At 34.7% G+C, this 11,208-nt stretch overlaps 3 protein-coding genes across 5 annotated transcripts; 2 read left to right on the forward strand and 1 right to left on the reverse strand.

The window, feature by feature from the left end:
* The first annotated feature begins 411 nt into the window (after window positions 1-411).
* On the forward strand, window positions 412-5,892 carry LOC125852880 (sphingoid long-chain bases kinase 2, mitochondrial). Of its 2 annotated transcripts, XM_049532562.1 has the most exons (12): window positions 412-898; window positions 1,198-1,274; window positions 2,541-2,594; window positions 2,671-2,730; window positions 3,348-3,425; window positions 3,578-3,624; window positions 3,717-3,757; window positions 3,942-4,026; window positions 4,654-4,768; window positions 4,928-5,050; window positions 5,156-5,256; window positions 5,585-5,892. In XM_049532562.1, exons 1-12 carry the CDS (start codon window positions 733-735, stop codon window positions 5,712-5,714), a joined length of 1,077 nt encoding a protein of 358 aa, XP_049388519.1. In that variant the 5' UTR covers window positions 412-732; the 3' UTR covers window positions 5,715-5,892. The 2 variants fall into 2 exon arrangements, with proteins under 2 accessions (XP_049388519.1, XP_049388524.1); XM_049532567.1 differs by lacking the exon at window positions 3,348-3,425.
* A 303-nt stretch (window positions 5,893-6,195) lies between these two features.
* Window positions 6,196-7,806, forward strand: LOC125872894 (uncharacterized). 2 transcript variants are annotated; one of them, XM_049553691.1, is made up of 4 exons: window positions 6,196-6,627; window positions 6,757-6,911; window positions 7,023-7,089; window positions 7,190-7,806. In XM_049553691.1, the coding sequence occupies exons 1-4, from the start codon at window positions 6,237-6,239 to the stop codon at window positions 7,324-7,326; spliced, it is 750 nt and encodes a 249-aa protein (XP_049409648.1). In that variant the 5' UTR covers window positions 6,196-6,236; the 3' UTR covers window positions 7,327-7,806. The 2 variants fall into 2 exon arrangements, with proteins under 2 accessions (XP_049409648.1, XP_049409654.1); XM_049553697.1 differs by having other exon boundaries at window positions 7,205-7,806.
* Window positions 7,807-8,000: 194 nt separating this feature from the next.
* LOC125877601 (uncharacterized) lies at window positions 8,001-10,825 on the reverse strand. Its single transcript, XM_049558847.1, has 3 exons — window positions 9,917-10,825; window positions 8,290-8,832; window positions 8,001-8,108 (listed from the first exon to the last, which is right to left on the reverse strand). The coding sequence occupies exons 1-3, from the start codon at window positions 10,784-10,786 to the stop codon at window positions 8,013-8,015; spliced, it is 1,509 nt and encodes a 502-aa protein (XP_049414804.1). The 5' UTR covers window positions 10,787-10,825; the 3' UTR covers window positions 8,001-8,012.
* Window positions 10,826-11,208: the final 383 nt, after the last annotated feature.

An 11,208-nucleotide genomic window follows, 5' to 3' on the forward strand; every position in this document is an offset into this window, starting at 1 on the left:
TATTTTGAAAAGAAGGAAATAAAAAATTGAAGGAGGAAATGGGATAGAAAAATAATCTTACAGTCAAACTAACATCGAATTAGTTGTTACGTATAGTGATAATATTATTCAATTTTTTACATTCACATCTCTTTATAATAGTTTCATTTGTACTCTATATTTGTTTTCTCACTTGATATTATATGCATTGGAGTCTGGCTAATCTAAATTCATGCCAACTAAATACTTTATTTTTTTTATTATTAGATACCAAAAATGTCATTTCACCCCTAAAAAGGTGCAATTGGTTTCACATAAACTTTGCTAAACAAACTAAAATTATTGTATTTAAAAAAACAAAAACAATGTAACATACTTGTACAACAAAAACACTCACAATCTAAGCATCAACTTGGAATTGTTTTTTGAGTAATGTTTAATGTGTCCAAAAGAGATCCCATCAAACAACCTTTTCCATCATTGAAACATTATTTTTCTTGTGAAATTGATCTTTCTTTTGTCCCTAAATGGAACAAAAACAAAGCAAGATTTGCCAACAACAGTATTAGGATTCAAAAAAATAGAGGTCCCATATTACTGTAGAACTAGCTAGAGTAATTAACTAAACCCCAATTTCAGTTTTTCAACTCTCAAAACCTCCATTGATCACCTTTTACCTCATCAAAATCTTCCCACATAGAAAGGTGTGCCTTTTTATGTTGTGTGTGTATATATAAATTTATTGCTTCAAGAATGATTATATATCAAGGTGTAGTAGTAGTTGCAATGGCCAGAAATCCTTCTTTAATCAGAGCACAACCGCCTATGCCATCAGATCTCACCTCATCCGACTGCAGTGTACTCCGCGGCGGCGCTTCCTTTCGCCGCCGAGAACTCATATTCGTCGTTAATCCCAGAGGTTTTGTTTCTTTCCAAGATTTTTTTTTCCCCTTCTCCGTTTAAATAGTTCACCAGTACAGGTTTGTTTTCAACTTGAAATGTTTGCCTACCTACCCACACTATTCGCATTGAACCCCAAATCCTTTTCTTCATAAATGCGTCTTTTTTTTTTAAATTTTTTTAGTGGAATGACATAAGCTGAGGGTTCTTAAAATTGGGAAATTAAGGTGTTGATTGACATGTTTAATGAGGTTGAATTGGGAATTTAAGGCTCAGAGGTGTTGTTGATTGGTCTTTTTCTTGGTTTTATTGAAACAGGAGCTAATGGAACGACGGGTCAGCAATGGAAGAAGTTACTTCCTTACCTCAGGTCTCGCCTGGGTAATGACTGTAATGTAAGTTTCCCTAACTTATGGTTTTCTTTGCTTATTTGTTGTTAAAGTTTCTAACTTTTGGTAGAATTTTTTAATGCTTATCTTATTGGTTTTATGAATGTATTGCTTTTTCCTTATGAATTTGATGTTTTGTCCACTTTGTTTAGGCCAAATTTTTCTGAAGTTATAACTTTGTAATTGGTCACAAAGGAATAGTTTTTTTTTTATTGTCTACCCCTTTTTGAAAGTGATGACGGAATTTCATTGTTATGACGCTGCGAGACACCTTCCATTTAATAGACGAATTGAGAATGTTCATATGAAGTCAACTTTAATAGACAGTAGTGATCAATACTCACATACCAGGTTTATTAGACTTCTCATGAACTAGATTGTATGTGTTGAGTTAAATTTTGATTGCAGTACTTCTGAAAATTCATGGTTTTGATCAATGTAAAGTTTTTACCAAACATGAAGGATTTAGAACTGAATATAATGGTGGAAGAACATATTGGTAACATCTCACATTTGCATGCACGAGTATCCAAACGATCCTCAAATTCGCACGGTACCACCATCTATAGGTATCAGAATATTTGTGCCACGATATTCTGCAACATCTACCTGTTTTAAACTTTGGTGGAACTAAAATTTCCTTTTTGTGGTCCGGTAAGGATCAGAGTTTGCCCATACTCAGTCATAATAAATGTTGTTTGATATCTTTTTTTGACAAGTGTAGATGCACCTGAAGTTATATTCCTGATAGTCTGTTGTAAGAGATATATTGGCCCTTGGCCTTCTCCATTAGAGGGGACCATATTTTCAACAAACCGGGAGTTTTTAAATGTGTGTAATTTTCTAGTCAAGTTTCATAAATAATGCTACCTATCTTTTCTCTTAAGTTGTTAAGATCAGAAAGTGAAATTAGCTAGAGGGTGCAAACTGTTGCCTTCCATCCTAAAATATATTATGGCATTATCCTTTTGGCTATGTCCCAAAATGGTGGCTGCTTTCAGTATCAGCATAAGACTGCTTGTTTTCCCAGTAAATGACAAAAACCCAGGCGTTTATCAGGCTTTACTTATTCTTCGATGCTAATTAAGTATGGTAGGAGTATCATATAAGTTGATTTCTGTAAAAATTTGTAGGATAATATATCCCTCTTACATGGAATATATCTACGTGTTGTAACTTAAATGGACAAAAATGTTTAATGCTCTTGTAGATATTACTGTAATTCTTTGTCAATGATTGTTTAGGTGAAAAAGTTCTCTCTATTTTGACCAGATATGCGAATCTTTAACTTCAGGTCCTTCTCATGCCATTGACATAACAAGAGAGGTAAACACCCAAACATCTCTGATTTAAGCTAGTATCAGGTGGAATGCAGAAACTTTTATCTCAATTGTACTGTCAGGCTATACGTGAAGGAGCTGATGCTGTAATAGCAGTCGGTGGTGATGGAACTCTTCATGAGGTTCATCCTATTTCTTCCTGAATTCTAAAATCTCTTCTTTCTGTTTTCAAACTGCACAAGTACATGTATATAGCACTAAAAGGAAACAGAAAGGAGTTGGTGGGGGATTGTTTTTGGTGTATCAGTTAAATTTCTATTTTGTTTTTCCTTACTTGCCTCTGAGCCTCTCTAGCGTCTTCAGTTTGCAGTTGTCTTTTGTACTAAGGTGCATCCGGCCTTAAGACACACAGCTAGAATCCCGACACTGATAAAAGGAAAAAAATTAATAACTCACTTTTCTTCTAGTATCCCAGACTGCTACCAAGTTAAAATATGCTAATATAACAGATAAAGAGCAAGTGAAATAGTGCTCATGTAAGTTTTTCTCGGTCTAAAGGTAGACCCATCTACAATTGTGGCTGGCTGGTAGTATATCATCATTTTGGCGTAGTCATACAATTTCCTTAGTACTTTTCCCGTTGAATTGTACTTAATGTTGGCTTTTCTTTTGCTACAACTTCTATGGCAGCCTGCAGATATTATAGCTCAAACAGGATTCATATTTTCTTTTCTGTTGCCATTATATCCATGCTTAATATTAAGTTTTGGCTCAATTGATTAAAACTCATGGTTTTCAGGTTGTTAATGGCTTCTTCTGCGGTGGAAAACCTGTTTGTAATCATGATATGAACTCCAGCCATTCTACTGCTCTTGGCGTGAGTCATCATTGACTGATTGACATTGTTTAATCAAATTGAGAACATTATTTTGAGATATTGTGAAGTTCATTTTGTGTGCTTTTTGCCTTACAAACTGCTTGGTATCAATTACCCCATGAAGATACCTAAATGATGTCCTTTCTTAACAGATAATCCCCTTAGGTACTGGATCTGACTTTGCCAGGACGCTTGGCTGGTAACTGCAACTTCTGCTGTTTTTGTAGCTTAATTTTTTGTCGTTCCTTGTATGGAGTATCAGTATTTATAGATGGTCTTGCTTTTCATCAGGAAAAATGATCCACATGATGCCATAGAACGCATTGCTAAAGGTACTTGGCACAAGGACTCTATCTCTTGTTGGCAAAAAGTCTGATTCAAGACCCTTTTTAACCCAGAAAATAAATAAATAGTAGAGAAGGAGATATCCTATTCTATAATAACGGCTGCAGTATTTCTATCCGCCATCCTTCTCCTTCATTATGCTGAAGAAAGTCTGATTTAGGTGTTTTGTAGGGCTGAAATCAAAAATTGATGTTGGATGCATAGCTGGAGAAATTGGAGAGTCACATTATTTCATCAATGTTGCTGATATTCATCTGTAAGGACTGTTTCTGGAAATTCCTAAGTTAGAGTTATGTTTGACAGTTGGCGATGGGAATCTGCTATCCTTGTTCCATTCCCATTCCTCTATAATTGGGACTTGTTGTTCCTGTATTGCTGCTGATTTCATTGCTCCCGAACTCCCATAAAATTGTGATTTCTTGTTAAGGTGCGAGTGTAGTGTCAATTCTAGGAAGATTAGACAGGCTAGTTGTGTCCTTACATTCTCTAAAATCTACTGTATTCTATTTCCCTTGTATTCACACCTTCAAGGCATTGAGTGTTTACCAAAATTAGGATTGGACAGGCAAATTGTGTCCTCTCCTTTCTCTCTATCTACTTCATTCCGTTCCCTTGTATTTACCCCTTCAACGCATTGAGTCTTCACCAGAATTAGGAATTGAATGAAAAAGGAGAACTGATTCTAGGCTAGCATATAGCAAATTATGGGAAATGCATCTAATTCTGGCAATTCTTAGTGATTCTAGCAAAGAAAGCTTTGTCGCCTTCATTCATTCTTATTTTTTAGTGTGTAGTTCTATTCTTGTGTGCCGATGCAGTTCTTGCTTCTGATCTGTAAATACATCTACTGACTGAACCTCATAATTCACTTAATGTTTTGCAGAAGTGCAAAAGCAGGTTATTATGCAGCAAGGTACAAGAAATTTGGAAACTTGTGTTATGTAATCGGTGCTTTGCAAGCTTTCTTTCGGCACCATAACCAAGATCTTAGGATCAAGGTCAGTTTGGTTTACCTACTAGGGTTGGGTATCTCTGAACAATTTTAAGGATAATGAGGGGGATGGTTCATTTTGCTCTGCATGGTCAACATATATTAGTCCGTCTTTCTACTTTGCTTGTCTTTACTTATCAGTAGAAAAACATGATGAATGATCTAGGTTGATGAGGGTGAGTGGGAAGTATGTTCCCAAGTAACTGCTCTTTGCATTGGGAATGCAAAATATTTTGGTGGCGGAATGAAGATTACACCAAATGCCAACCCCTCAAGCGGGGATTATGAGGTTTAATGATTTCTCTTTCCCTGTTCTCGGTCATTATTTTCAACATCTCTGTTTTCCAAGAACTGCTTAGATACGACTTACAATGGCTAATTACTTTATGTGCAGATGGTCATTCTGCAGGATTTCAAGTGGTATGATTTTATTCTCAAACTACATAAGCTGTACAACGGGACACACTTATCAGTGAAAAATGTATCTTCAAGAAGGTATACCACCGCTGCTACAGAAAGAAAAAATCATTTCTGATCTCTTCTTTAAATTCTTATTGTGAATTCCAAGTTGCCCATTGTTGAAACTACTTTAGTGCAACTGTGCAATGTTGCATCTTGAAAAAGAAGTCAGTTTGGACATAGTTATTCAGAAAGTAATGCCTTTAGGATCTTTGTTTTCTTAATAAAACCTCTAGTGTTTTGGGGTTTCCCAGGTCAATATACTCTACAATATCCATAAGAACCTCAAAGATCCACTTTAAGGGGTCTGTTAGCTTAGTCTATGTTTATGAAAGTCTTCAACAGTTTTTGTTTGTCGTTGCAGGGCGCGCTCAATTGAAATTGAAGAAATTGGCAGCAGTGGCTCCATATTTGTTCAGTCTGATGGAGAATTCTTAGGATTCCTTCCTAGAAAGTTTTCTATACTACCTGGTTTTATTGAATTACTTTGCTAATCTTAGTGTTTTTTTTTTCTTTTTAGAAAATGAACTTGTTATAAAGGCATGACTTTGGAAATACTTGATTAGTTTGTTCCTGGACTTAATTTTGGAGGCAAGGTAGTATATTTCATTGTCAGCATTACACAAGTTGAAATTATAACAATTTCTGGCAAAGTTAATTGCTGAACGTCCATATTTGTTACAAGAATTTTCGTACTATTTTGTATAAAATTTAATTTGGAGTATATAACAATGCACGTATGAGTAATACCTGCCTAAAACACACTTAAATGGGTAAAAAATGTCCCATTATATTTTGATTATTTTGCACTGTAAAATAAAAATAACAAATATTCCATCAATGGAAAAAGAACAACAAAATCTCCTTTTTGAAGTACATTAATTTCTTGCCCTTCTTATAATTTTTCAGTTTTTTTGTGGTCAGTATTTATTCTGAGCATAGATATTTATTTTATAATAATACAAATACTCAATTTTCAACTTCTAATTAACGACCAAAGCTTCTCTGTCTTTGCTATGGCTACTTTTACTTCTTTTGCTTCCATCAAAATTCCCAATCTCCAGTCCAGCGACCGGGGTTCCATTTTCCGGCCAAATAGTAGTAAGAAAATACTCAAGTTGTCCCGATGCAACGTTGAAAACTCCACAAGTAACTCATCAAACAATACTAGTACCAGCTCTAGTACTAGTAGCCAAGATTCCGAGTCTGAAAATTTGCTGCTCAAAATGGCTTGGTATGGTTCTGAATTCCTCGGGATTGCTGCATCAATTTTCCGTTCTCCGACTGGTACTGAAGCTCCTTCAGAGGGGAATTTGGAACTTGCAACTGATGGGTCTGGACTTGTTGATCGTTCCCTTGTGGTTGATTCCATTAAAGATGACTTCCAAAGATCCTACTTTGTTACAGGTATTTAAATTTTCATGGTGTCATAGTTCCATTGAGCATGGAGTTTGAAATTCTAAATTGAGTGATTTTATTGATACGAAACAAAGTTCAATGATTTCGCTACATAAATTCTCATAATTGGATTTTCAGGAAATCTGACCCTTAATGCATATGAAGAGAAGTGTGAATTTGCGGATCCAGCAGGTTCCTTCAAAGGGCTTAGTCGATTTAAAAGGAACTGTACTAATTTTGGTTACCTTGTTGAAACATCAAATATGAAACTCATGAAATGGGAGGACTTTAAGGTTAGTTCACAATTGATTACGTCTAGTAGTGCTAAGAATTTATTTCTTCCGATTAGATGGATTTCTTGCAAAGTTGTGATGTTTACCAAGTGCGCGTGTTTGTAAATACAGGACAAGGCGATTGGTCATTGGCGTTTTAGTTGCATACTGTCATTTCCATGGAAGCCCATTCTTTCAGGTTCTTGAAGCCACTGCTACAGTGCTACTACATCTATAGTCTACTTGCTTTATTTCGATTCTCGTCGTTGCCTTTAACTCTACATTATACTTAATTGCAGCAACTGGTTATACAGAATACTATTTCAATGAGAAATCTGGAAAAGTATGTAGGCATATAGAGCATTGGAATGTCCCAAAGATGGCTCTTCTGAAGCAAATAATAAGGCCTAGTAGGGGGAAAAAAGCCAGTGGATGAAGTACTAGCGCTAATGATCCATGTGAACTACAACCCTCATATGGCTCAAAAACACGACATGAACAAGAATATAAACCGTACAATGATACTGGATTTAAAGGGGAGGAACATTTGTTATGTGAATGGCGTCGAAAAAGAATGAAGAATGTGAAGAAAAGACAGTAATGCGTTAAGGTCAATACTCTTATTCAAAGTGCAGCAGAAGTGGAGATAAATAAGCTTTAGATATTGAGAGCACGGAGAAGTGTCGCTTCGTGTGTTGGTAAGTATCTGAAACAAATATGAAGAGCTTTCTATTAAGTGTATTTATGTTGCTTAGGCCTGTTCAACAGATTCATTCACACACAAGATTACACTGGTTTCATGAGCCCTTATACTCCGAATCTTGTCATTCTTTTTATTGTTCAAAACATAGTACAGTGATGTTTTCACTCACTAATAAGTTTATATATGAAGTAAGATCATACATTCTTTCTTGTATTTCCCTCTTTCAATGTATATCAAGATTATAGCTCACCTGATGCATTGCAAGTTTTTTGCTGTACATGGCAATATGTATAATCTGACCTCCTTTCCATATCAGACAAAAACCAAAGACTCAATGAGGGGGTTGGGGACTACAAATAATGACATGGATAGCACTAGTAAGAAAGTGAAAAAAAAAACCTCTTTATCTGTCACTACAATTAAAAGGGTTCACTATCTCTGCATTCACCTACATCTATTAAAAGAGTGTCATTCTTGTTTGTTGGCAAGACTCTGCAACAATTTCTTCTTGGAGACTGCTTGAAAACATCCACAAAAACAAATGTATCAGCATATATCATACTAACAAATAGTAACATTCTATGTTGTTCAGATTCTCCAAAAATACAGTTAAATATGTGTCAGATTGCAGCAACATTTTTGGAGAGTCCGACAACATAGATGACAATAGTTATTCAACAAGCACAAAGAAATTACCTTGTCCCATAAATTTGGATCAGGCTTCTTGTACACTTTCACGTGTCGTATCCTGGATGGATCAGCCATACGCCACTTGCACTTCCCTCGAGGCGCCCCATCATGCGCGTATACACTTGTCGTTGTGTCATTAGTCGTCGACGCGTATGCATTAGACAACAAGTAGAAATATGGTCTTTGACAACCATTTCTATGATATGGTCTTGTGTTGAATGTGAGGGAATTCTCATCATTAGTTCCATACCAATCATTGAAAGTTGTAATGGGCTTTTCTATTTCACGGGCCGGTAAAATGCCTCTATTTATCTGGACCGAATAGCCCCATGAGACAGAAATGGTCCATTTTCTGGGCCTATCATAACATATGGACTGTTGCATAAGCCCAGCTGAGTCCAGTGTAATGGGCTTCTTGAGACGTTTCAAGGCTTTAACTCGGGTTACGTTGGGGAAAATGGGCTCGATTTTATCAAGATGATGAAGAGAAATCAATGGGGAAACTGGGTGGGCTGAGAGGAGGCCCATTACATTACCATATAGATCAAACTGTTCCACATAAACACCGTCATATTGTTAAATCGTAAAATAGAAAGCTTAAATACATTATAAAAAGTAAGAAAAGCCATATTGTTAGTAAATTTCATTTAGACGCTCAAACAATAGTCTGGGCATAGAATTGTAAATTTATGTAGTCCTAAGTGTGTGGATTGGGGATTGGGTTAACTAATTACTTAATTATATCTCTAGTAATTGGTTAATTGATGCTAAGCTTTTTGGTCCTTTTGGTTTTATACTTTTTTTTTTTTTGATGACTAACGTCTATTTTTTTTTTTTGAACTTATATTGGTTAAGTTCTACCTAAGTAGTTTGGTTTATATAAGTAGGTTGATGAGAAACCTACATTAATGTGACATAAAATACATAGATGGAAAAATGTTTAGTTGACCTACCATTTTTCCAAATATAGCATTTAATTGTATTGTGATTTATTAAAACTAAGTATAATAATTTGAGATATGAGTAGAGACACATCCTTCAAAAGTAGATAATTGTAGGTCACCCACCTAATTGTTGGAAAGTGGTTTAGTATTTGAGGATTGGTTATCATAAAGGCTCACCCACCTATATTGCTGGATTTTTTTTTGTTCTAAGTTTTTTTTTTATCCTTTATCTAATTATTAAATAAGAGGTAATTTCTATTAAAAGGATTAATTGATAACCTGATAAAATAATAATTCCAAAGTATAAATGTAGGGCTATTTTGTGTTTGGTTGGAAATATTAGGTAGTCGTGGTTTATCCCACCATTTATACCTTAATAATCGAATAAGTGATTACATATACATGGTGAAATATCTTATCTTAGAATAAAATATCACTTTACTTAAATCCTTATATTTAATTGTTATTTTAGTAAATCAACATCTTGTCCATTTAATTAAGACCCTATATTCTAGTAGTCGCTATGATTCTATTGACTAATTAGTTAAACAAAAGGTCATGGTACTAGATTACCTAAGAAGGTTGACAACATATCAAATTAATAAAAATCAACTACCATGCATCAAAAAACCCCGAAAAGGGTCTGAAGAGAATATCGTGTATGCTAGAGAGATATGATTTTCACAAACCTGATGAAATCCGACTTCTTTAGTAAGAGGAACTCCAAGTTCAGCCATACAAGCTTGCATTCTATCATCTGATCCATACAAATATGGATATCTTTGTATACATTTATCTTGCATTTTTTCAATTGCCTTTGCCAATGGATAACTTATAGCAAAACCTCCACCTCCATAAGCCATATTATAAGAAAACTCATGATTTTGCCAATGTGTTTCCGATACACTCCCTATATAATAATATTGCTTATGATCATATTTTCTCAATACCCTAACCAAATTTTCAGGCACGAAAAACGTATCGTCATCCCCCATCACGTACCACCTCACATTTTCCGAATCTGCCCTTACTGTCTCTGATAGAACTCGGGATATACGAATCCCTGACCTATCCCCATTTTTATTCGTGTACCTGAATCTTGACGTGTCACTTGAAATCATGATTTTTGGAAGAGAAGTAGTAGTAGTAACATTATCATAATTACTAGTACTACTCATATTCTTATCTAACCATACAAATCCTCGCATTTTATTTGGATTCCACCATAATTTTACGTACTCTTTTCGATAATTCCACGTGGCATTTGACGATCCAATGCCAAAAACAATATGGTGAAGCTGAGTTTTTTCTGGGGGAATTATATTAAGGTTTCTTTGGATTGTATTTTCTTGGTCAAATCTCATAAAAGTATCTAAAGGTCTTTGAGTTAACTTGAATGAAGGGTTTAAACAAATTACGGAGTATAAAACATAAAGAAGACAAAAGAAAAAGATGAAAATAGTCATAATTCTTAGAAAAACTCTTCTAAAATTGCTCCTCACATTATTTGTTTCTGCCCAAATAAGTGTGACCACATGATCTTGTTGTCTATTTTTCATATTTTGGACCTTTAATTTTGTGATGTTACAAAATCAAAGAGCAAAGTGACAATTTCTAGTAGGAGAAAAGAGGATGGAGGAGAATATTGGAGAAAATAGAACTATATATTATATGGAGTTTTAGTTTGATTGAGTCTAAAACACCTTTTTTTTCAACACTTATAGAAGCTTGATACAAGTGAACAACTTTTTTTTTTGTTTAATGATATGGATTGGAGTCGTGTGGATAAAAACAAGATTTGTTTTTTTTTTATTATCAAGGAAATAATTTAATAATCTTGAAAATAAAGGTAAAGTAATTGATATAGAAGGAAAAAGAATATAAAAATGGGTATTATTAGACCTTTTCTACCCCTAAGACGTATTGTTTAATATAAAAGGTTCTATCATTAATTTAATAGTTAACTTATTGTCAATTCTTT

This window comes from Solanum stenotomum, chromosome 1 (genome assembly GCF_019186545.1).
Source record: "Solanum stenotomum isolate F172 chromosome 1, ASM1918654v1, whole genome shotgun sequence".
NCBI lineage: Eukaryota > Viridiplantae > Streptophyta > Magnoliopsida > Solanales > Solanaceae > Solanum > Solanum stenotomum.